The sequence below is a fragment of the Culex quinquefasciatus genome, chromosome 3 (genome assembly GCF_015732765.1).
Source record: "Culex quinquefasciatus strain JHB chromosome 3, VPISU_Cqui_1.0_pri_paternal, whole genome shotgun sequence".
NCBI classification, from domain to species: Eukaryota; Metazoa; Arthropoda; class Insecta; order Diptera; family Culicidae; genus Culex; species Culex quinquefasciatus.
The window spans coordinates 93,710,435-93,737,534 of NC_051863.1; the positions used below are offsets into that span (position 1 = coordinate 93,710,435).

Sequence of the window (27,100 nt, forward strand, 5' to 3'; positions counted from 1 at the left end):
TTTTTTTGCTGAAACATAAGTAACGTTGTTTACACATCATATTTTATATTATTTTAAATTGATTTTAAATTTTATTAAAAATATACGGTATACTTAAATTCTCAAAATTCTTAAATTCTTAAATTCTTAAATTCTTAAATTCTTAAATTCTTAAATTCTTAAATTCTTAAATTCTTAAATTCTTAAATTCTTAAATTCTTAAATTCTTGAATTCTTAAATTCTTAAATTCTTAAATTCTTAAATTCTTAAATTCTTAAATTCTTAAATTCTTAAATTCTTAAATTCTTAAATTCTTAAATTCTTAAATTCTTAAATTCTTAAATTCTTAAATTCTTAAATTCTTAAATTCTTAAATTCTTAAATTCTTAAATTCTTAAATTCTTAAATTCTTAAATTCTTAAATTCTTAAATTCTTAAATTCTTAAATTCTTAAATTCTTAAATTCTTAAATTCTTAAATTCTTAAATTCTAAATTCTTAAATTCTTAAATTCTTAAATTCTTAAATTCTTAAATTCTTAAATTCTTAAATTCTTAAATTCTTAAATTCTTAAATTCTTAAATTCTTAAATTCTTAAATTCTTAAATTCTTAAATTCTTAAATTCTTAAATTCTTAAATTCTTAAATTCTTGAATTCTTAAATTCTTAAATTCTTAAATTCTTAAATTCTTAAATTCTTAAATTCTTAAATTCTTAAATTCTTAAATTCTTAAATTCTTAAATTCTTAAATTCTTAAATTCTTAAATTCTTAAATTCTTAAATTCTTAAATTCTTAAATTCTTAAATTCTTAAATTCTTAAATTCTTAAATTCCTAAATTCCTAAATTCTTAAATTCTTATTTTCTTATTTTCTAATTTTCTTATTTCCTTATTTTCTTATTTTCTAATATTCTAAAATTCTTAAATGCCGCCATCTTGAATAATAAAAAATACACTTATTTTGGAGTCATATTCTAGGTTAGAAATGCATATTTAGAGGATTTAGAGATTAGAAATTTTGTAAAGGTCTTCGGATAATAGAGTACAAACTGTTTCTATTTTTATAATTTAGTTAATTTTTTTATTTACAATTTTTTTAATTTTTAACTTTAAATGTTGAATTTTTGATGTTCTGAACTCTTAAATATTCAAAATTTTGATTTTTATTTCGAATTCAAATATTTGAATTTTTGAGGTCTAACTTTAATATTTTCAACCTTATTTTTAAGCTTTGAATTTGTGATTTTTTCTGAAATAAATATTTGCATTTTTAATTTCTCAAATACCCGATTTAATTTTTTTTTAGTTTCTCAATTAACAAATATTAGTTTTTTTTTATATTTTCATGTATGATTTTCTAGATTTCCGAGTTCCTAAATTTTTGTGTTTCCTTATTTTGAGTTTGTGATTCATTTACTTTCTAATATTTTTCAATTTTGCTGCGTCGCCGTTGTTCTTCGACATGACATCCATAATTTATTTATGTTATCCTTAGTAAAAAATCCTTCAAATGGTCTGCTATCAAAACATGTATTTATGATCCCTTCTATATTAAACCTTTGTTTGTAATTTTTTAAATTATATTTGTTAAACGTACCTGCAACTCTCATTTCTATTTTTTTACCTAATGTAAAAGTTTTGAATTGTTTCTAATGTATAATTTCTACCTAAGCATAAGCATCTTTTAAATAAAATGTTGAGTTGCATAAAAATAAGTCCCCGTACCGCTTTCAATTACAATTTTTGTTAATCCCTTTTTTTTAAATAAGAAAAAACTTTAATACCCAATTTGAGTAAATCCACTCAACTGTGTACAATATTGCAGAAAAAGTACTGGAACGCGCTACCAAGGCAAAAGTTTTGCGGCCTCTCTCCTTGCAGAACTTCTGCAAAAGAGAGAGATGAAGAGAGCGAGCTGAAAAGTACGGGAACGTGCTGCAAAAAAGTGACTTATGCTGGCTGCAGAATTCTGCAGAAGTTGCAGAAATTTTGCAATTCTGCAGGTACGGGAATAGACCTAGTGTCATCAAAATGAGTCAGAGAGCATGCTTTTCCCTGCAGAAACTGAAGGGAAAAAAGAGCTGCTCCCAAAAATTTGAGAGTTGTGTGCGTGTGGTTAAACGGATAGAGAGAGAGAGAGAGATTTTAAATAAGTGTGTTTGTGTTGGTGGCCTTGTGGCGCTGCAGCCGCAAAGTTTTCAAAACACGAGGTGCTGGTGCTTGTAGAATGGCATTTGAAACGTCTGAAAAAGATGTTTGATTAGGGTTGTTTTGATGCTGGCTTCGAGGATGCGAGATGATTGGTGTGCAAGATGTTGCGTCGCTGATCTGCCGATGACGTCACTTCCCTTCCTTAAGCTGCACTGCTAAAACGGTGGCGCATGCGGGGTGGCAACGATGGATTTGGTCTGCACATAACGAATTCGGTGAGCCCGTTCTGGATCAGTGTTTGTGTTGGTAAATTTATGTAGCATGGATGCGATTGGGTGAATGTGATAGTAGGTGTTTTACACAAGAGCTTTTGTCCAAATTTTAACTTAAATTTTTGTTGGATAACAAACAGAGTTATGATAGTTTTGTTGCTGTGAAAAGGTTGGCTTCATTTAAAATGCGCGTAAAAAATTGTGCATAGGGTACCCAATTTTTACAGGTCGCGAATTTGCTAATCTTTCAGTTTCTTTTTTTTTAGTTTTCGTTGAATATTTAGTTTTTTAATAATTTAGTTTTTATCCGTGCTGATCGTTACCAGAGTGAATGCCAATATTTTTATAACTTTTCTAAAAATTATAAGTTTAAATGAAAACGTGTTACTAGTCAGATGTTGCGTACGAAGTATTTTTCAACAAGTATTGATGGATTGTTTAGTCTTGAGGCAGCTAAATGGTTCCAAGGCTTTTCGCAATTTTCAAACCCTTTGTAGCATTAGCATAAAAACTGAAAGTTGCTGATCTTCAAATCGAGGAAGCATCAATGTGTGTGTGAGTGAGTGAGGGATTGTGTTTTGTCTGTATATTTTTCAGCTAATAATAATTTAATTAATTGTATTTATTTGAAGAAAATAATTTAAATATGCTGATTAATCCCATTACACTAAAGATAAATGTTAACTAAGTATGCTTTTTTAATCGGTCGTTTTAATGAAACATCTAAATCCTATATTCAAAATAAAACAAATGAGTGAATAATGAATGTTTACTCCTTATCGCTGTAAGAGTTTAAAATCAAAATATCAATTATGCGTTAAATCATTTACAACCTCGAATTTCGCTTAAACATATAATAATTTAAAGGAAAATATAAACTTCTCTCTACTCTTACAGTTGATAGAATGAGTTTAACAACAGACATGTTAAAACTGTGATTAATCAGCATTGCTTTTACCTGAGATAATGGTTGGTTTAGTAATACGACAGTCAATTTAATCATGCACGGCTTCGTCGCGTTGTTTCTGCCGTTGTTTAAAATAAAAAAATATAAATCATGCATCTTTAACACTATACAATCACAAGTATAAGTTTAATAATAAAAACTAACTCTACTTGATTCGCCCGCAATACCTTTCGGGGTATATCCTAGGGTTCTACCTCTCCTACTAACATTGAGTCCAAAACCACCCTACAAACATCTATACCACTAAGGTGACGTAGGGTCCCTGCGCACTTTAGATAGGTGTTTACTAACATTCCTTCATTTCCCCGAGGATAGCTTGGACCCGGCGTGGACCCCTTATGCCCTGGGCTGTATTACACACTCATCAAAAGATGAAGACATGGTATCTCCCGTGTTGGATTATTGTTCCGGATGAGGGTCTAACACAACCAGACCAAACAGTGGGATAAGCGTTGTGGAGCCTTCCGGTGGTGGGGCGTCCTCCAAATGCTAATGCTAATGCTAATATACAGATTTTTGTGATTTTTGGGATCGAAAAATCTGTATAATACAGATTTATCTGTATATCTGGCATGGCTGCTTGAGAGCATTTTTGCAAAAAGTTGTTGGTGATAAAGTTGAAGTATTTTATTGTTTTCTGTTTTTTTACCATCTTTATTCAGCTTTTTTCTACTGTGCATGCAACAAACGCCTGACCAGGCAAGGATGCCGGTACGACAGGGAATGTCCGGAATCAGACTTTCAACTTCCTTCTTACTTTTGGCCGCTTTGGGAGGAACTTCCGGGGAAATCCGGTTACCAATCGATTCCTTGAAATGTCCCCAAGTGACTCAATATGTTCTGAGCATGGTTTATACAGTGTTTTTAGTGTATCGACGCATCTAAAAAAAAGTTTTTTGGTTTCCATACAAACAGCAGTATTTCGTTCAAAAATCTTGAGTTCTGCTTATTTTTTGAAAAAACTATTTGATCAATCTCATCAATTTTGGTTTCATTAGCTTCGTGAATCATTTTTCAACAAAATGAGGTAATATGGAGGTTCTAAATGTAACCTGGTTAAAGATATATCAATTTTGGTAAAAAAAAATCAGGGCGGAAAATTCGATTTAGGTGGAACCTTAATCGTATGAATAACAGTTATGCCCAAATTTCTTACCATTTTTTTCAGCAGTTACATTTCTACAATAATGTATTGCGATTCCAAGATTGAAGAATAGAGTCGTTAAAGTTTGTGAGGTAAGGGACAAGTTATAGCAATTCGCAATTCGCAATTTTCAGTGTAAGAACGGGCCTTGACCGATCTTATGCACCAGGTTCCCGACGAACACGCACTGCCCTTACACCTACATCTCACCCTTGCTCTGAGTCAGTACGAGCAGCACGCTAGAACACGCTTTGAGTGTTCGTGCCAGGCATGCACACCTTTTTTTTCGGTTACGCATTTTAACTCGGCCGGGGGTGGTACATTACGTAGGGTTTGATGTAAGTATAAGCGCCTAACCATTTATAGTGTGCCTATCAATTTTCATTAAAGCAAAAAACTGTTTTATTTTTAGTTTCAATTCAAAAACTAATTGTTATTTACTGTGTATTGTTTTCTCCTGAAATCTTTCCTAGTGTTGAGTCGTGTTTATTTGTTGCTATTTCTTTTGTCGCGGTGATTTGTTACAATTTTTGGTCCTAAGCATTTTATAAAAGTTTACCAAAAGTACAATAGTAATATTTGTGTTAATCCTTTAACCATTCCATAAATTGAGTAAGGGCTCAAACCTCACTAGTTTGAAAAAGGGTGAAGATTGAAAACAATAGACAGTAAAAGAGAATTTATTTTATAAAAATCAAGAATCAATAGTAAGAGAATGATGAGCGAATTTTAAAGAATAAAAATGAGAAGCTAGATGTATTAGATGTAAAATTAGACATTAGTTAATAAATAGAGATACAAAACAAGCTTAGATTAAAGTAATGATAATTTATATGACAGATAAAGAATTATTCAAATAAATAAATTCGCAATAAAATCAAAAAAGATTAGGCAAATGATAAATAGACTTGATATTACTAGTACATTAAGGAAAAGTATATGTTTAAGAAAAAAACAAAGTTTGTTACAGCAGTCTCAATTCTAATCTAATCTAATCTAATCGAACACAAGCGCAGCCAGTCCGAAGAAAGCATCCGGGAAGAACTTATGGTTAGATTACGCCTAAAGTTCTTTCTTGTCATTATTAATGATTGCAGTACTTTCGAGAACCCCCGAAATGTATTACACTCACTAAAGCGGCCCGGCCTACTGCGTTGTATTAATCGCAAGTGACAGATTCTATGAACGGAACCCACATTTCATGGAATCATCAGGGGAAGAAGAAGAAGTGGGGACATACCGTACCAACCACTTCGAGTTATTTTTATAGAATACGGTGTGTGGTGTGTGTAGGGAACCGTCGGGAGAGGGATTGTTGTATTATATAGTAAATGACCATGTGACATTATTTCACCACTACGGATTAATTCACTCAAGGGGTGTCACCCCTCGGTGGCCGAGTGACTAGGGCAAAAGTTTGTTACAGCAGTCTCAATTGGTAAAAAAGAGTGGAAATGCTTTGAGAGATAAGAGAATCAAAAGTTAGTAAAATCAAAATCAAATGATATTTTTTTTTTTTTTTTTTCTTTTTTTCTTTTTTTTTCTTTTTTTTTCTTTTTTTTTCTTTTTCTTCTTTTTTTCTTCTTTCTTTTTTTTCTTTTTCTTTTTTTCTTTTCTTTTTCTTTTTTTTCTTCTTTTTTTTTTCTTTTTCTTTTTTTTTCTTTTTCTTCTTTTTTTTCTTTTTCTTTTTTTTCTTTTCTTTTTTCTTTTTTTTTCATCTAATTATTTCAAAATCAAATGATATTAAATAGAAGAATCAGTGAAAAAGTGGGAATCAATAGAGCAAAAATAAAAATAGGAGATAGGTGGTAGCTGAGAATGAAGAGAAGAGAAACCCCGTTGTGCGATGTTTCAGGTACATCCACAGCAGTTGACTCAACATACTGCGAATCAAAACAATACCGTCTACAATCACAAATTATTTCCCTTTCCCACATTGTCGCGCCCCTTTCTTTTTGCCGTCTCGACTCTGACCCGCGGTGGTCAAAGGTTAACGATCCGTTTCCACAGGCCACCAGCTAGGTCATCATGAAAACCAAGCCAACGTGGAGGTAAGAAAATAGGACACTTGCAAGGAACCATAGCATAGCATAGCATTGGTGTCTACCCGTAGCTGCTACTTCGTTATTGACCAGGACCCCCAATCATTGCTCCGTGGACCACAGATGAAAAGTAGGAACCAATCATCACCCCTTCGCAATTTTCAAAGGTCCCTATCTTGCTGATCAATACCGACGCCGGCCACGACCAGTGGTAAGACACGGGGAAGTGGATGGGAATGTTAGTCCGATACTTGAGTGATGGGACCGCCAAATCGACTGCGTCTCCGACAAAGTATCACATGAGTTTTGAGGGGTTAGTAAGATGGGTATGAGGTCAGGATTCACTGTGGTAGGTGATGCGACCATAAGCAATTTGTTTATTGGTTGAATTTTTAAAATCTTAGGCAGCCGGCTGCGGAAAGATACAATATTAATTATTTAGAAAGTTTTTTAATCGATCGCGTGCCTTCCGAGCATTGGTGCTATGGGAAGGACTTTTGATTTGCGAAAACATATTAAATATTGAATGAAAAAATATAAAAATAAAAATATGCAAATTGCGTGGCAAACTCGACGGTAAACGTGGCAAAACAAACTTTGGACGAAAACGAAACCGAACATCGTTTCGGCCCGACAAATCATTCGCGACTCGGGACAACAAAGACGGAAACGGCAACGAAAATCCTGCGTGACGACTGCGACACACACCCAATCGAGATGATCTCATTAATCACAAGAGAAACATTTTTAATTATCGACCGATTTTTATTTATTTCGCGGCAAAAACATAGTAAGTCATTGAGAAGAATGAGAAAAATATTCAAAAAGCAATGCCAAGTCGAATCAACCGCGCGCGGAAAAGAGATAAAACCGATGATTACAATAAGGCTGACTGGATAACAAAAACAGAAACAAATGCGCCCGAATCGAAGCCGAACAAAAATAAACAACTTTGCGATCAGATCTAATCATATTGGAAGATAACGACAAACCGGTGGTACGAAACGATAACGACGAAATTACTTAGCGGGGGAGAACCGACCACGACGCGAACGTTTAACAGCACCGAATCAATATATTATACTATCTTTTGACGTAGACTTACGTCTTTGTCGAAGGTACTGGGGTGTCATTCCAAAAAAACCCGGGCCGAAGGCCCTGGATTACTGCGTCATCCGTCAAACGCTTATATCTTCCTTCCCTCTAATCGAATCGACACGATTTATGTGCCATTCGATTCGAAAATTATTCAGCAATTTGCTATAAAACTTTCATTGTTGGCAAAATAGTTTAACTATTGAAACAATTGAATGTTTTAAAATGTTTTCAAAATGCAGAGATTTTGCAAGCAAAATGAGCGCTTCCCACTCACGGACGGGAATGTCAAGTACCTATTTTGAGGGGAAAATCATCCGAGCAACGCGACCGAATGTCGGTCGCAAAAAAGGAGGGGAAGTAGCGGGCCGAAATCATACATAAGAACGTGCGCCAGAGCCCATTCCATCATTCACGTCTCAGACGTCGGACCGGCAGCAGCAGCAGCAGGAAAGCTCAGCCCAGAGCAGCAGCAGCAGGAGAGAGACCAGAGCAGCAGCAGCAGGAGAGAGGGACCAGAACTGGAAAAGAAGTGCGCATCGCCTTCTCGTCGTCACCGTCAGCCAGTTGCCTCTCGATGGCCGGACCGTTAGGATCTTTCGTGGTTGCTGTGGTTCGGAGGTGCTTCAATCCCCATCCCTCGTCCCACCCGGGACGAGGCATCAACAAGATGAGGCGCGCGCCTGCTGCCTTCCGCCGAAAAGCCTCTCGTGGGTCAAGCCTTGGTTGTTAAACAATCGGGACATCCAACTAGCTCGTCGCATTCGCGGCGAGCGCTTTGAATTTACGTCTCATTAAATTCTAGTGTTGAAAGAGTTGCCCTCGTCCCACCCGGGACGAGGCAGCGAGCTAATTTGAATTTAAATTTCAGGAACAAATTTTGGTCTTCGGGGACGACAGATTGCACAGCTTTCTGACTTTCTGAGGCTGCTCTCGCCCCCAACCCCTATGCCCCCTCTCCCCTCCCCCCATTCGGCTCGCTAAAATTCCTTCGTCTCTTTCTTTCCTCTCTTTGCCGTTCGAATGGGTGTTCCTTCCAATATATATAGCTAATTCTTCAAATTAATATATGGAAAACCCACATGTCCACATATCTAAATTTTACGTAAGTCTACGCCATTCCGGTTATGTCTGTGACATAACTACTTTGACTTTTTTTCTCTATCTCTCTCTTCCTCTCACACACGCACAAATACACGCAGACGACATGAAACGAACTCACCCGAAAAACTTCTCATCGGTGCTTGTTTTGCCATCTTCAACAACTTTGTGGCAAATAAACCCTAAATTCACCATTCCTTTTCAGACCAAATTTTTGACATTTCCAAACCACAACTTACGATCAACATGCTCTTCTCTCTTTTCTTAAAAAGATTTCACTTTCAAACAACACCAATGTTATCTAGTTTGTTGAATCGCTTTTACGCACTTTTTTTATCTAAAATCACGATAATTTCTTTTATACTTCCATTCCACCACTACAAAATTTTCGAAAAATGGATTTCACTACTTGACACAATAAAACACAAATCTAATTCGCATCGAATAACTTTTCAAGCACTTTTTGGGCAGAACATGTCGTACGCCCATTCATCATATAAAATTTTGCTTCCTGAATTAAACTTGTCCCCTTTCTAGCCAAAACTCGATGCAAGCGCTTAAATCGGTAATAACAAAAATTAAAATGCTTGGGAAAGTAATAAAAATTCAAACACAAACCAACACAACAACACACGCGAACCGATCGAGACAAATGTCACTTTGAAGCTTTCCCACAGCTGACAGCGCGCTGCCCTACAGGAAAGAGAGAGTGACGTCTGGTAGCGTCTGATTTGTGCACAACCGATGAAGTTTGCAACGCACTATCAAAAACAATGAAAAAATAAACTCCTCGTGGATCACCCAACGCAAATTTTTAAACACTTCAAAATCACACAAAAACTAGGAACCTTCACTATCTTGTATTCGAAGACGTACGAAGTAAGCTTTTTCCCACTATTTGAGAGTCATTACGCTAAATTAACAACGAAAAATCGCGTTTAGATCGGCTCTTACTCGAAAGGCAAACGCACTCGACCAGTGCTGCCAAGCCAGTCAATAGGACACTTGCAAGGAACCAGAGCTATACTGTTCTGATCAAGATAATTCGGATGATCTAACAGAACTACGGATGTAGTTAGTTGCGCTCCTTCCAGGATGTTCCTTACGTAGACGTCAACCGAAGAGCACGCAACAAGGTCAGTGCCATTGCATGCTCTTAGGTATCAATCTTTGGCCTGCAGGTAAGGGACAAGTTATAGCAATAGAAAAATAAATAAATGGATAGATTTTACTAAATTTTATCTTAAAACAAAAGGAAAAATCTAGCTTGTTTTTGAAAATAGCCAATGCACCAATTGCAAACATACAGCATTTCACGTTCACACCGTACGGAGTAAGTGTGATAAACTATATGTCCACATTCGGCGCATCACCTTTTTCAAAATACAGGAATTGATAGAAAGAAGATCTCATTCTGTATAGTGGAAGACGTCTACAACACTTAGAACTCAGACCAGAAATAAGAGAGAATAACAAATATTAAAATTGTGGTATTATCACTAAATCCTATCATCCTTTCACCCCCCAAGACATGGTCTATCCTTCGTGCCTTCGTGTCGTGCGAATTCTACCTTCTTCAATGATCTTCGGATCACCTCCAACTAGAATTCACAACAGGACCTCTCTCGGCTCCAGTTTACAATATGACAGCGACGAGAACACAGCCGAATGGGAGTTGACAGTATCAAATGCATGCTATACCCTTTGCTTTGCTGGATACTTACTAATAGCAAAGGGCGAGAGTCCTGCGACTCTCAGCAATCATGAATACTGCCCATTTGCCACAATGTGGATGGTTTGATTTTTTTTATATCTTTTTTCATAAGAGAGACCATACCTTCTTCGGGAAAGTTTTAGAGAACATTCAAGGCTACACTCCTACGTTATTGGTTTTAAATTTTAGTTAAACCTGAAAATTATAAAAATCAAAATACAAAAAGTTGTTTTTTTATATAAAATCCTATACAAAATTGAATCGCTTTGTGCAAAGTGTGGGCTGAGCCAATCGCTCCCAAATTTTGGGAGGTTGTGTTTGAAAATTTCCCAGTCTAATGGATACTAATCAAAGGGGTCGTCCATGAAATATTTCACAATGCAAATTATGGCTTAACATATTTACAAAAAAGTTATTTGATGCTTTATAAACTTAACTCATAAATCAAACACGATACATGGTTTATAGGGGTGGTTGGGGCCTTAAATATTGAGAAATATTTCATGCACGACCCCTTTGATGGTGCAGCCGCAAAGTAATCAAAAGTACCGTGCGCCTCCATTTATACAGTTAAAAACTGAAAATAACAAAAATTCAAAAATCCTTCGGTGAAATATTTTCTAGGTTACAGATATCAAAAAAGGGTCCCCTAAGCTACCTTTCCAGGGAAAAACATTTTAGGTACATTTAATTTCAATAATAATTGCCTTCTGCCATGACGTGGACCAATTTTATAAGATAAAATAAAAAGGGATTTAAAATACATAAACGAATTAATGAAAACATCCTTTAATGTGTGTTACTTGCATCATCTTTAATGCAACTTATTTTCCAACTGAGCCAACATTAGGCATTGGTGGCAGCTTGGCGTTTCTTTTTGCCTAGCTTAGGTTTTTGAGAGTTAAGAATAGGTCTCTTCCATTTCTTCTCGAACTCAGACGTGAGGAATCCACACTTTTGAAGAACAGCGTCATTGTTCTTAATTTTGTCGGCAACGCCTGCACGAGCCTTCCACGTAAGTTTCTGAAAGAATAAAAAAATATAAATAATTATTTTACTGTTCAGACGTTAAATATCAAGTGAGAAACTTGTTGAAATTTTTAAAACTTTGATTAATAAACTTTTTATAAAACTAAAAGTAATATAGATTTTGCCGTAGCCCAATTTATCATCGTCGTTATTGTCGTCATACACACAGAATATGACTCGCGAGCAGGGAAGGTAGTAGCCGATGGGCCTCCAAAATGCTTTTTTTTATATTTATTTCCGTCCAGTTAAGGAATTTACTATAAAGATTAGGATGTAACAAAAATGACTTTTTGGCGGGCATTCAGGGGTTTGTTCCGGTGGGCATACTGAGCCTAAATCCCAAATATGAGCTTGATTGGACGTAACAGGAGCTGGCGCTCCGCCCTTCAATTTTAAATGGGATTTAACCCGTATTTTTTTTTTTTTTTTAATGTCACTTTTTGAGGCATTTTGGCCACCAATGCGTTTACCAAAAACATCACTGACGTGTAGGCCAAATCCTTGCGCATCTTTTGGTATATATAACATTGAAGCACCCTGGAGCTCGGTACAGACCTTCAAAGTTTGGCATTTTTTCGAAAAATCGGCCCGAGACGCCATTTGATTTTGCTGGGACCGATTTTTCGAAAAAAAATGCCAAACTTTGAAGGTACTTGTGACCTTGTGTTTGTTACGTTGGAAGACCCACAGATCTTAACTACAGGGAGTCCTAGGATGACCTTGGACATGTCAACACATTGGCAAAATAGTAGCATAGCATAGCATTGGTGTCTACCCGTAGTTGCTACTCTGTTATTGACCAGGACCTCCAAGAATTGCTCCGTGGACCACAGATGAAGAGTAGGAACCAATCATCACCACTTCGCAACTTTCAAATGTCCCTATCATGCTAGCCAATCACAGCGCCGGCCACGACCAGTGGTAAGACACGGGGAAGTGGATAGGAATTTTAGTCCGATACTTGAGTGATGAAGACCGCTAAATCGGCTGCGTCTTCGACAAAGCATCACGTGAGGGGTTTGAGGGTGTTAGTAAGATGGGTGTGAAGCCAGGATTCACCGTGGTAAGTGAAGCGGCCGGTCAAATCTATTTATAGTCCTTTGATTCTTCGTATGTTCTTGGATTCATTTTGGAAGCTTTTCCAATTCGGTTCACCAAGCTTTTTTGTGGTGAATTCTGGTCGTGTTGAAAGTTCAATATTCGCCTAACAATTATGCAACCAGTAAGTAGTGTCCTTGAATTCAAACTTGCATTCAATATTGCATGTCCTGTTCTTAGGTACACAGATTCCAATCAAGTTTCTTGGATTCTTATAGCATTCTTAATCCTTCTAGTCAACTAAGCCTCGATGGTCTGGTGGTTAGCATTTTTGTCTGCTGACCCAAAGGACGGGGGATCGAACCCCGCCGCGAGCTAAATGCATTTTTCGTTCATATTCAAGTGTTCAGAGAATTCCTTCTTTCCATAATTTCTCGATAGGAGCAGATGGGAATCGAACCCAGAATCTTCCGCTTACAAAGCGAACAGCGTAACCATTCAGCCACGCCTACCCCTCATGTCAACACATTGGCAAAATAGTCTACACATACTGAAGTTTTGCCGGTATGATCAGTGGTCAAAAATCACTGACCTCTTGCTTGTTACAGCGGTAAGCCCTCCAGTCTTAAACTCCAAGGAGTTCTTAGATGACCCAGAACATATCAATAAATTGTTACAACAATGCACTGTAGCCTTCCATACTCACTGAAGCAGTCTGGGTAGGATCCGTTTTCAAAATCTTCAAGTTTCGACTTGTTTCTATGGCAAGCCTCTTGCACAACGGTTCAAACGGATAAAGACAAGAGAAGTCATGTTTCAATCATGCTAAAACATATCAGAACTTATAGTTTTTGCTGATACGCGTCGAATGAAGTCAAGATGATTGAAATCCATAATAAAATAAGGATTTTATGAGTGATTTTATAAATAGCAAAAAAACGATTTTTTGTACATTTTAACCCAAAGTAGTCAAACTTCAACAACTTGTAACTTTTGAACCCCGGGGTTTAGAGAGTTCGTTCAGAAGACTTTTTTTCATGTCTCGGCGAGATCTTTCGAATAAAGTTTGTCCCGTTCGTGTACATCCTTGGATCAGCTCCCATACAAATTTGCCCATTCTCCTTTGAAAGTTCGCTTTACGCATGGCAACATTACAAGCTTAAATCGTCTGTTACTCATTTGGATCATGAAATATCTTCATGTAACTTTAAGGAGTGATTGGAAATCATAATTTTAGTGGAATTATCAATTTTGCCGTAATATGAAATTTTGAGACTTTCTACATGTATGTAACCCCTTAAATGATAGATTATGATGTTAGGAACAATATTTTTTTTGGGAGGGTTATCCAGTCGCACATCGTTAATGTCGAAACCTCTATACTGGGCCCTCGTCCTGTCACGTCCGTCAGTAGTCTTGTCGTACATTACAACTCGATGCCAACATTTCAAAAAGCATCATGTACAAACCATACTTTTTGAGTAAAACGCATTTGAATGTTGAGCATCATTTTTCAATTCCCATTTTAATATAAAAGCAAAATAAGATGTTCTAATGATAACAAACGATGAAAAACGTTGCTTTAATTGATACTTGATCATCTATATTCAATCAAACATTATTTCCGTAATTTTATTTGAGAAAAACAAACATAACTTCTTTTGAAATCACCAACGTCTATATCACCCTGCTGTCATTGAGGGAGACGCTTTGTTGTGATTCGTTTTTCTTCGCCGAATGTACATGGCGCTTTTTTCATGACGCTTTTTTTTTCGTCACGAGGTTCATGTAGTCTTTTGTTTGACAGGTTGACAGGGCTATATAAACAGGGACTGCTGATGGCAGAGATTTTGTTTGTGTTACTTTATTTGAAATCATGATTAAACAGACTTTACTGAAGTAACTTTTGCTCATTTTTGGTGGAGAGGTAGCTTATTAGGAGTACTTTCAGAATATGCAATAACCCAGGAAGTGTCAAAATGTACATGATGCCTTTTGAAATGTTACCGTCGAATTGTCCCGTGGGTCCCTATTCACCCCATAAGTCTCTAATCATCCCAGCTAGCAGTTTATCACTCTTATGTGTAATTGTATAGCAAGACAATAGGTAAACAAGACACAATACTTAATAAAACGATGAATTCTTGAAAGAAAATTCTTGGTGGGACAATTATGCGTAAAAGTACAACGATGGGACAAACAGATTTGGTGTTGTTTTCAGTGAGTTTCCGAACAAAGTACTAGATTTTATGTGTTTTTCGAAAAGTAAACATCAAACTAAACCTGAAAACGACAAAAAGCCAGAATCGACCAAAAATTACATGGGACAATTATGCGTAGTACGACAGTGATTCAGCCACACATTGTTGATGTCGAAACCTCTAAACTGGGCCCTCGTCCTGTCACGTCCGTCAGTAGTCTTGTCGTGCATTACAACTAGAACCAGATCTGCCAATGAATTAGTATACTTCGACCGAATAAACACTGACGCTGTATGGATCTGACTGTAGAATAAATGCACTGTTGGGTGTTATTTATAAGTCTAAAATGTTCAATTATTCATATAAGTCCAAATATTCATTTGCGGTTAACTACCTAACTTGAATTGAATACAAGATTTAAAGTAACCTATCCGAAGCTACTCTTATCCCAAATCCCCGAAACTTTAGTTAATAGCCAAAAAATCTAGAACGAAAATCTTTTAAAACCTGTCAGGCTTCTATTTAGAAAAAAAAAAACAAAAAAAAAATAGGTTAACAGTTCTTATTTTACAAGTCGTGAATTGAAAAAGAAACGACCATTTGATCGTCAGAATTCCAGTAGATCCTCGATTCGCAACAATGGTCGATAGGGAAAAGTGGGGCAAGTGTAACAAGCTAAGGAAATGCTCGTTATATCCCATCAAAAACGTTAAAAAATCTGTCGGATTTATTGGAATCATCTTATTCCAGGTCTTGACTGAGACTTTGATAGAACAAGTTTTTTTTTAAATATGGTTTTTTAATGTAAAAAATTGTTTTTATTTTTTTTATTTTTCGTACGTTCTACTCAACTAGTGGGGCAAGAGGAACAATGCATGAAAAAACTATTATCACTAGATACATCAGATTAGGATGTATTTGAAACGTTTCTTTCATTTTTAGATTAAAAATAATATTTCACTAAAAATTTTACCGTTTTTACGAAAAAAAATATTACTTAGATGATAAAAAGTAAATTTTCATGATGTTATTATATCGTGTATGGACAATTTTTTAAACAATTGATTATCAGTTTATAAGAACTTTTATGTTTTTTTTTTTAAATAAAATATGTTGCTGCAGCAATTCGTATTTATTTTTCATACTAAAAATCCATTACACTTGCCCCACCAAACAAGATTTTTTAAAAGCTCTCTACAAAAATAACCAAAACATAAATAATACTTTATAATACGTGCAAGTCATTGGTAGGGACACTACTGATCTAGGAAAAATAGCATTTTGATAAAATGAGCCTTAAAACGAACCCAAAGCCTTATTTTGTACTTTCCAAATATTATAAGGAAACAAAGGTTTTGAAAAAAAAAACTTCATTCAATATTATGCCCCGTGGCGTTTACGTCGTTTTGGTGGTTATGTGGTAGTAGAATCAGCTAATCCAGGTTTTAAAGCGAAGATGGCGTTCGAATGTTGAACGTCCGAAATGTCAAAATAGCGCAGTAGCACCAACATTAGAAAATAAAATGCGGCTGTCATACCATGGCACACTTTTTTCGTAATGTTGGCACCACTGCGTGATTTTGACATTTCGGGCGTTCACCATTCGAACGCCATTTTCGCTTAAAAAGCTGGATTGCATTGCTAGCAACAATTCCTCATAATGGAAATAATCAAAATTGTAAAAATTACGGCCTTACTAGCGATTGTTCCTCTTGTCCCACCTTTCCCTACAATCATAATCCGACAACCGTTAGTTCAACAGATCAACGAATTTAGTCCGATATCATTTCACTATTGATTGATCGAGACTCTATGGACATTTTTACAAATCAGAATGGTTTTTATGCTACTTGAATGAAAATCACCGATTCTGATAGAATTACTAAATTCACTATTACTAATTTTGTCTCTAAATAACTAAAGGCAAAGTAAAAAAAAAATTATTTATAGTTAAAATGACCCATATGCATTATTTACCTAAATTATATAAAAACATTTTTTTTAAAAACCCGCATCCTAACCTGACACCCACATTAAGATAGGAAAAAATCACATATGTAGCGGTTCATTGTACAAATGTGATATTTCCACTATCGGAGAACCTCCCTGTCTCGATGACAGCTTACCGGCCATCGATTAAGCCCTGAGACTGCGTCAAAGTGGGTTCTCGTAGCATGAAGTGGTGCCCATGTGTAAAAATGGAAGCTTCAGCAATATACTGAAAACTTCGATTTTAATTCCACATCGAATCAAATCATACTCCTTGCCAAACAAGCATCAAACCTATGATACTCATTATGATAAAGCCCAGGGATTGTCCACGCTTCATATCAAAATGATTTGTTTTGTAAGGAAATTGCGGGAGGAGGGGGGTCTGAGATTAAAAAAAAGTGTCCACGTGGTTTATGGATCCCTAAGCCCCCGCAAAATAAAAATATGCGATTTCCGAATTACTTACATAATCAGAACGTAAAAAAACATCAAACATAAAGAGTTCTGTGAGTAAAATATCAATCAAAGTGGAACGAAAACCGAGAAAAGTATGACCGAACTTGCAAGCAATTTAAATCGCAGCGATTTAAACACGCAAATAACATTCCAAAATAGTGTAGCTCCAAAAAATCACTGTTTACACAAAATTTGATTTCAGATTCGGATTCAGCGACCAAAATTACTTTAAGAATGCATACCCTGACCCTGCAACGTCGTGTAATTAGTAGGCCTTGCTTCAGAATTCTGAGAAATTTTGAAAATTGGCACTTTTTTTCACTAAAACTCAAATATCTCGGCTCTGGGGTGTCAAAATAGCATTTTCTCAGAAAAATAAAAAAATTTCGCCATGAAATTTCCTACAAGCTGCATGTATTAGATTTACTGGGAAAAATAGACTACCTTACATTAAATGAGCATTTCTGAAAAAAGTTTCGAAAAATAGATTTTTTCGACATAAATCTGCCTGGGAGAGTCCAAAAACTTAACTTTTGGCCCAATATTGATAGTGCATCTTAATCTATGAACAAAAACCTATCATAATACACACCTGATCGAAACAGTTTTTGTATTGATTCCAAGCGAATTTAGAAAATTTGGTAGCATTAATATATTATGCCAGGTTCGGTGGCGCAGTGGTTAGCGTGGTAGCCTCTCACCCCAGTATGGCCTGGGTTCAATCCCAGACGGACCCGGTGGCATTTTTCGAGACGAGATTTGCCTGATCACGCCTTCTATCGGATGGGGAAGTAAAACGTCGGTCCATTAGCGTAAAAGAGGTTTTGAGTGACTCACCACACATAACCTTCGGACGTTTAGAAATGAGCAGAAACTTGCAACAGAGACCACAACAGACCCGAGGGTCGTTAAAGTGGATTGCTTTGCTTTTATTATATATAAAGAGTACTTACAGATATTTTACTAATGAACAACTTTGTAGAACATTGTTTTGTTCTAAACTGAATGCTGACATTGACATTAGAGCGTAAACAAAAATCCCCTCACCATCGCGAGTGAGGGACGGCTATGGCGGCATTCTTTAACATGTTGACGCTCTATTGTCAAAAGCATTCACTTTTGAACAAAAAAATGTTCTGCAAAATTGTCCGTTTGTACAAAATCTACAATAATCATTGCTTCACGCAGAAAAATGTTTTGTAGAATCAGCCTGTACGAGGTTTGAATCAACAAAATTTATTTTTTGTTGAATATAATCAACGCCGATTTTGTTTTGAAACAAACCTTGATTTTCTCAATTCCACAAAAGTCTTTTGTTGTTTTGAAAAAGCTGCTTTGACGTTTAGCGTTGATTCAACAAAAATCATTATTTTCAAATCAAGAAAAAGTTTTGTTCATTCAAATATGCCTTATTTTTCTGCGTGTTCATACATCATTACAGTGAATTCTGTAACTGGAAAGAAATAAATCAATCGAGGGCTTCGCGATGGTTTTTTGGCATCTGCTACCTCTGCTCGCAAGTCTTCACCTAAAATTTCAGCAAATTTTATCTAGCCCATCTCGAGATATCGTGGCACCCGTAAATCAACTCAATGCTCAGTGAAAAACGCTCGCAAAGTTAGATTTGCGCATGGAAAATTTTTAAATTTAAATCGTCTCTTAATCAGTTTAATCATAAAATATCTTCATGAATCTATTAGGAGTGATTGAGAATAGTCTTTGAAGCGAATTACAAATTGCATAAAATTTATCAATATGTTATTTTGTGATTTTCTACATGTATGTATCCCCTTAAACGCAGATTCGCCCTATTGAACTGTTACTACGGATATAATTGGATCATTCCAGATTATTTTAAAACTTAATTATTTATTTATTTTTATTTCATTCATTTGGTAACAACATCAGTTCAAAAATTAACCTAAACTCAGATATGGGACACCTAGTTCAAACTTGGTAAGAGTTTACTGGTACTTAGTAGATCAAATTGAACAAAGGAGGGAAAAGTAGTTACACAATATCCTTCAAAATAGCACTTGTGCTTTAATATTTTTATTTAGGAGACACTAGAAGTGACCCATAGGGTTAAAGTTCCCCTACTAAAATCAACAACAACATGGAGCTAATTTTAACTGTGTGCTCTTATCTTGGGTGAATAGGGACACATGAGTTTTTATAAGGAATTTTGATTTAGTCATATTTTTTATTAGTGAGAACATGTTTTGGTTTTAGTTAGAACCTTAAAATTAGTGGGATATCTGTTTAAAAAAAACTCCTAGGGTTTTTTGAACCTCACTCTATATTACGACAAAATTGTGCACATCAATGAAATTGAGTTTCGGGAACATGTTGTGTGTCAATAGGAGACCATATTTGCTTAGCTTTGTGCCATTATTTCATTTGATTTCTTGATTTTTGTCGTGGGCGAAAACTGGTTCCAAGGGTGGTCGAAAATTGGATTTAGGGGGGGCGAAAATAGGCACTTCAGAGCACTTTATTCAAAAGCAAAATTTCAACAAAAAGGAACTTGGAAATGATAAAAACCTTGTGGAAACTTTAAATCAATTAGTTTATCAACGTTCTACAACAAATAGAACCGAAAACCATAAATTGTCATTAAATTCTTGTCTTTTTTTTAAATTCCTTCTATAAAGTGGGCGATTTCTGGGTCCTCTACCCTACTATCCTGGTGAACGAAGCGGTAGTTTTCGGTATACGTCGATCGACGCTTGCTTTTTAAATTTATCTACCTGTATTGGTTTCGGTTGACCAATCTACTCCGCTTTCAGTGAGCAGGCTACAAGGTGGTACCGTCATCAGGGGTGACATTCGGTCTTGGGGTGAAATTGGGTCATACAAAAATGCTGAAATTTGAATGACCCAATCTCACCTCAGACCCAATGTCACCCCTGATGACGGTACGCTGTCGGAGTAGCCCAGATAGCCATATGATTTTGACATATGCCTGTTACCATGGAAACCCAACCAGAGAGCTAGAAGTAGTTGTTTATTATGTCACTTGTCATGTTTGGTTCAAGAGTTCAAGTTTGTTGCTAGTTTGTATCGTACACAATTGTGTTACGGAACCGCTTCTGAATGCTTCTTTAACCAATGCCTCAAGTGGGGGTCGGGTCAATCGGCAGAAAACCGAACGGCAGAATGCCGAATGGCAGAATGCCAAATGGCAGAAATTTCAATCGGCAGAAAAATAAATGGCCGAATGATAAATGGCAGAAAAGGTCAAATGGCAGAATATAATATGGCAGAAAAGGTCAATCGGCAGAAAGGGTCAATGAGCAGAAAATTAAGAAGCCGAAAAATCAAATGGCAGAAAAATCAAAAGGCAGAAAAATTAAAAAGCAGAAAAGTTAAATGGCAGAATGTTAATAAGCAGAAAAATTAATTGGCAGAAAATTAATTAGCAGAAAATTAAATGGCAGAAAGTTGATCAGCAGAAAAATAAATAGCAGAAAATTAAATGGCAGAAAATTAAACGGCAGAATAGTTAGTTGGCAGAATAGTTAAATGGCAGAATAGTCAAATGGCAGAACAGCCAAATGGCAGAATAATCAAATGGCGGAATAATTAATTAGCAGAAGAGTTGAATGGCAGAATAGTTAAATGGCAGAATGTCAAATGGCAGAATAAATAATTCACAGGAGAGTTGAATGGCAAAATAGTCCAATGGCAGAACAGTCAAATGGCAGAATAGTCAAACGGCAGAATAGTCCAATGGCAGAACAGTCAAATGGCAGAATTCACTTGATTTAATATTGATAGTACGTTCATTTGAAGTGCCGGTGCGGCACTGAGTGCCGCACTCGTCGGTGCCAGTTTTGATTCAATCGAACGTCATTTGTCAGTGTGCGTGGAACTCGCATGAAACTGAAAAAATATCGAGTGCGGCACTAGAGTTTCAGTTTCAAGATGGCAGCGAAACTCGTGCGGAACTAGCACGAGTTTTTCCAAAGAAACACTTTGCTTATATTGTAACTTCAGTGTTTATTCAACATAAACAGTTTATCAAACAGTTCATGCAATAAAAGTAATAATTTTTAATAAATTGTACTGTTTAACATTTAGAGTCTTTTGAATAGGTCCTTTAAACATATGAAACACAATAGCTTATAGGACCTATTTAAAAAAAAAAAAACTATGGACCGATGAAGCCGGGACCGTGGTGTAGGGGTAAGCGTGGTTGCCTCTCACCCAGTCAGCCTGGGTTCGATCCCAGACGGTCCCGGTGGCATTTTTCGAGACGAGATTTGTCTGATCACGCCTTCCGTCGGACGGGAAGTGAATGTTGGCCCCGGACTAACCTAAAAAGGTTAGGTCGTTAGCTCAGTCCAGGTGCAGGAGTCGTCTCCCTGGGTCCTGCCTCGGTGGAGTCGCTGGTAGGCAGTTGGACTCACAATCCAAAGGTCGTCAGTTCGAATCCCGGGGTGGATGGAAGCTTAGGTGTAAAAAGAGGTTTGCAATTGCCTCAACAATCAAGCCTTCGGACACCTAGTTTCGAGTAGGAATCTCGCAATCGAGAACGCCAAGGCAATGCTGTAGCACGGACGAACGGACATGACACCACGAACAAATTTGGCCCAGTTTTGTGAGGCAAAATTCAAATTTCAGCCGAATAAAAATACGTTGAAACCGCGATGAAACACTAGCGCCGCTTGTGTTCACGTTGGCGAACTATATTTGTTTTGAAATTATTACTCGTTCAGTCAAAGTTTTGGCATACTGCGGCGATTGAAAAATTTCTGTTTTTTTTATCCGCTACCAATACTTTTGCATTGTGCGTTGTTCTTTTTGCGGCGAACGGTAGTTATACACATTTTATTGATGTCAACAATACTTTTTGAAGCGAATCCAAAGAGAATCATGAATTTGTCAATAAACAGAGCAAGCAGGATGTGCTAAGTTCACGACAAATTTAGTAAATAAGTTCAGCTATTTAATTTATTTACAATTGTCCTGACAATTAGAATTTTTCATTATTTTGAGCTCGTGATTAGGCATAACATTTTCCGCTGTCGTAAACGGGAGTAAACCAACATTTTGATGCCATTCTTCCACGTCCCAGCATTCCAGCTTTCAACAGCTATAAATGGCAAAGATATAACCACGGTCGTCCGTGATATAACTAATCAGATCGTCAGAAGGACGCTTAGCACACGGAATTCGAGAACTGGCCTCCCAACACTAGGGAATGGCAAGTTCGTAAGATCCGGTCCATTAATCCGCAAATCCTCTGCCACAAAACACCATGTGCGGGAAGGAAGGAACAGCCAACGGTTCGCGGAACTGTCCCAAATCTAAGCTCTCGGCTGGTCGACACCCAATACGGAAACCTCCCGCAAAATAAACTGAGCATCTTTGCGGTCGCGGCACGACCTTCTTGCTCCTTTCAATTATTTGATAGTTCTTCTGAGCCGCAAAACAAAACCCACTGCTTAGAAACTGCAAGATCTGAAGGAAATCTGAAGATGCTCCATTCTGTTTCGTTTAGTTGTTAAAACACGTCGAAACTTTCATTCCATTTCATTTAGCACGCAAATCGACGATTCCAAACGTTTTGAAAAGCAAACGGTCAAGTAAAGCAAACTGTCAAATTTTGTTTTGACATTTACGATCTCGTTCTGAAGGTAAGCAGGAAAAAAGAACATGAAGAAGAAAGAGAAGACCAGCTTCAAAATCGAAATGCTGGTGTCATGTCCGTTCGTCCGTGGCTGTAGAGCGAATAATTTAGATTTATTTTAGAACCGATGAAGGTTATGTTACACATGGCCAGTCTGCCCAAGAACTATGCAAGAAGCATGTTGAAATGGTGGCAAATTTTCGATTCGGACAGTGCATGTGTTTAAATGGGGAGAAAGACCGCAATGTAGTACCGCCCCTTTCAAATGTTGCTCCAGCCAGCCCAGTCACGAAATATTCTAGCAGAGCTGGTTCTGCTAAAACCCTGCTAGAACGGTGGAGCATTTCTGCTAGAATGCTGCAAGAATTTCCAGCTTTGTTAGAACTGTGCTAGATCGTCGTAACTGGAAGATTTCTACCACTTGAAGCAGTGTATGCACTTGGTAACAAACCAGTCAAGGAAAATTTCAAATGGGCAACAACAGCAGCGAAAGCAAGCCAGAGATGGTGTAGAAAACCCCCCAAAAAATCGCTTCGTTGTTCTGCTGTTCGTAAAAAAATTTTCCTTTTCGAGCTGCGTACTGGCCCTGTGTCCTAAATAGTTCCTTAGTAACTTTTTAAAATGGCGTAACCATTAATGTAAACAAACAGTCTATCCCACTTGCTCTGGTGACAGTTATCGTTGTGTAAGAGTGAGATAGAGTTATCTACGTGCGCATGTATTGCGTGTTTGAACACGAAGGGTTTTCAGGTTGAAATTTGTACCCGCCAGCAAAAACAAAGTGTGCATGAGATCGGGCTTAGATAGCTTAGATTTTGTTTATACTATTTTCGAGTAGATCAATCACCTGTAAAAACCAGCCGTTTACCACGTGCACCACCACAGCTGATTTTGACAGACGAATCATTCTACTCGATTTGCCTATGTATGCGTGTCATTTTGTTACGAACTAATACACTCTCGCGCGTGGATATCTCTGAGACGTTCGATTGAATCAAAACTGGCACCGACGAGTGCGGCACTTAGTGCCGCACCGGCACTTCAAATGAACGTACTATTAATATTGAATCAAGTGAATTCTGCCATTTGACTATTCTGCCATTTGACTGTTCTGCCATTGGACTATTCTGCCATTCAACTCTCCTATGAATTATTTATTCTGCCATTTGACATTCTGCCATTTAACTATTCTGCCATTCAACTCTTCTGCTAATTAATTATTCCGCCATTTGATTATTCTGCCATTTGGCTGTTCTGCCATTTGACTATTCTGCCATTTAACTATTCTGCCAACTAACTATTCTGCCGTTTAATTTTCTGCCATTTAATTTTCTGCTATTTATTTTTCTGCTGATCAACTTTCTGCCATTTAATTTTCTGCTAATTAATTTTCTGCCAATTAATTTTTCTGCTTATTAACGTTCTGCCATTTAACTTTTCTGCTTTTTAATTTTTCTGCCTTTTGATTTTTCTGCCTTTTGATTTTTCGGCTCTTTGACTTATTCTGCCAATTAATTTTCTGCCTTTTAATTTTCTGCTGATTGACCTTTTCCGCCATTTAATATTCTGCCATTTGACCTATTCTGCTATTTGTCCTTTCTGCCATGTGATTATCTGCCATTTGGCATTCTGCCATTCAGCATTCTGCCGATCGGTTTTCTGCCGATTGACCCGACCCCCCTCAAGTGACGTCATTATGGCATTCGTCGGACGTTATTATCAATTTCATGAATTTTGATATGTCACATAACAGGACTTCTTATATTATTCCGGACACTTCCTCCGCAGCATTCCGGTAACCGGAATGTATGTACCTATACCCTTTTCGGTCCTCAAACTATTTTTCTTTGAAAAGCCAAATCATCTTTCATTTGTGTCCAAGACAGCTAAAATCGGTTGAAATGACGCGGAGCTACAGTTTTTTTTTCTTTCTAAAATTGCTAATGGCAAAACAAAACAATATGGATATAATTGCTTTGGGCACTAATTTTTCGGTTCATGCTTTGTTCATTGTATTTTTCGAGTTATGAGCAAAAATGTAAATTTATTTAGATAACCACACAAATTCTATATATTTTGAGGTCTATAAATAAGCTTTTAAAAAGCTAGATAGTTTGAAAAAGTTTGTTTAATGTTGAGAATTTTACCGGGAGCTATTACCACCAACAACAGAACCTTCAAATCATTTAGAGGCTTGGTGGTGTTAGTGTTAAATAAAAATCCACTTGGTGCATAATGGACCACCTTTTCTTGCCTTGTAAAAGCAATCAGTTATGAAATTTAAATTAAATGAATTATTTCAATCCCGTTATCTTCACAAATCACGTTTAATGCAACATTATTTCTCGGGTGAGTTTTCAAAAAGCCGTAAGAAACACCGTGACCTCCGACACTAATATTAATTTTTCTCCAATTTGTAACAAAATATTTTTTATTTTTTATTTGGGGCACTTGAAAGACGTGTAGATGAACAATCTCAAGCATTTTTGAAATTGGTTTTTCGTAATTAGGCTTTGTTTACTATTGGCTCTTACGTCTTTTGAAAACTAATCCGAGGTTTCATATCAGCCTTCAGCGTTGTATTCGACGAAAAGGCCTGTTTCCTATGGTGGCCCATTCTGCCCCGTAGGGTGGTCTATTCTTCCTCGCCCCCGAAGTCGAAAACAACCAATACACTACCTTCCCTTTACTAAGCTATCGAGAAGATCGCCAGTTGTGTTGGTCCGAGCCGGGATTTGAAACCCAATCTACCGCACGCAGAAAAATAAGGCATATTCGAATTAACAAAACGTTTGTTGATTTGAAAATCAAGATTTTTGTTGAATCAACGCTAAACGTCAAAGCAACATTTTCAAATCAACAATAGATTTTTGTGGAATTGAGAAAATCAAGGTTTGTTTCAACGCAAAATCGGCGTTGATTATATTCAACAACAAAAATCTCGTACAGGCTGATTCTACAAAATATTTTTCTGCGTGCGCTTACGAGGCGGAAGCTACTGGGCTTCGTGGCTCGGTCCGTAGAACATAAAAAAAAACTTAAAAAATGCATAACTTACCTTCAACTTCTTCTTATGCAGGAATGACAAACGCGCCTTGATCTTTCTCTTTGCTTCGAGGTTGTTGACAACATCGCGATACTTCCAGCCAACCTCATGAGCAACACGGCCGACATCACAGTACTGGAAAAGAGAGAAACAAGCAGAATATTGTATTTGTTTGTATAAAAAAAATAGTAGGCAATCAACACATCAAATTTAACTAATTTGAGAATCCAATATGGCATGGATGGCGGTAGCAGAATATTGAAATTGTTTACACGACTAAATTGCCTGAACTCGAATGTGATCCCAGGATTACTTTCACGTACTTAGGGAGTGAGTAATCCTAGATAGCGTCCAATATGGCGGTAGAAAAATATTAGGATTGTCCCTCGTCCTGTCACGCCCGTCGGTAGTCTTGTAGTACATTACAACTAGAACCAGATCTGCCAATGAATTAGTACACTTCGACCAAATAAACACTGACGCTGTATGGATCTGACAAATATTCATTGAATACAAGATTTAAAGTAACCTATCCGAAAGCTACTCTTATCTCAAATCCCCGACATTTTAATGAATACCCAAAAATCTAGAACGTTTCTTTTAAAACCTGTCTGGCTTCAAAATAGATAACAGTAACAGTTAATATGTTACAAGTCGTGAATTGAAAAGAGACGACCATTTGATCGTCAGAATTCCAGTAGATCCTCGATTCGCAACAATGGTCGATACAATCATAATCCGACAACCGACAACAGATCAACGAATTTAGTCCGATATCATTTCACTATTGATTGATCGAGACTATGGAAATTTTGACAAATCAGAATGGTTTTTATGATACTTGAATGAAAATCACCGACTCTGATAGAATTGCTAAATTCACTATTACTAATTTTGTCCCTAAATAACTAAAGGCAAAGTATAAAAAATTGATATTTATAGTTAAAATGACCCATATGCATTATTTACCTAAATTCTATAAAAACTAAATTTTTAAAAACTCGCATCCTAACCTGACACCCACATTAAGATAGGAAAAAATCACATATGTAGCGGTTCATTGTACAAATGTGATATTTCCACTATCAGAGAACCTCCCTGTCTCGATGACAGCCCTGAGACTGCGTCAAAGTGGGTTCTCGTAGCATGAAGTGGTGTCCATGTGTAAAAATAGAAGCTTCAGCATTATACTGAAAACTTCGATTTTAATTCCACATCGGATCATATCATACTCCTT

General features: G+C 36.7%; 1 protein-coding gene across 1 annotated transcript in view; it reads right to left on the minus strand.

The window, feature by feature from the left end:
- Positions 1-11,239: 11,239 nt before the first annotated feature.
- Positions 11,240-27,100, minus strand: part of LOC6052975 (60S ribosomal protein L13a) — a 45,794-nt gene continuing 29,933 nt past the window's right edge. Inside the window, exons 3-4 of the mRNA XM_038266309.1 lie at positions 25,876-25,998; positions 11,240-11,489 (exon numbers count right to left, since the gene is read on the minus strand). Coding sequence (XP_038122237.1) covers positions 11,313-11,489; positions 25,876-25,998 — 300 coding nt within the window. The 3' untranslated portion in view covers positions 11,240-11,312. The remainder of the gene's footprint in view (positions 11,490-25,875; positions 25,999-27,100) is intronic.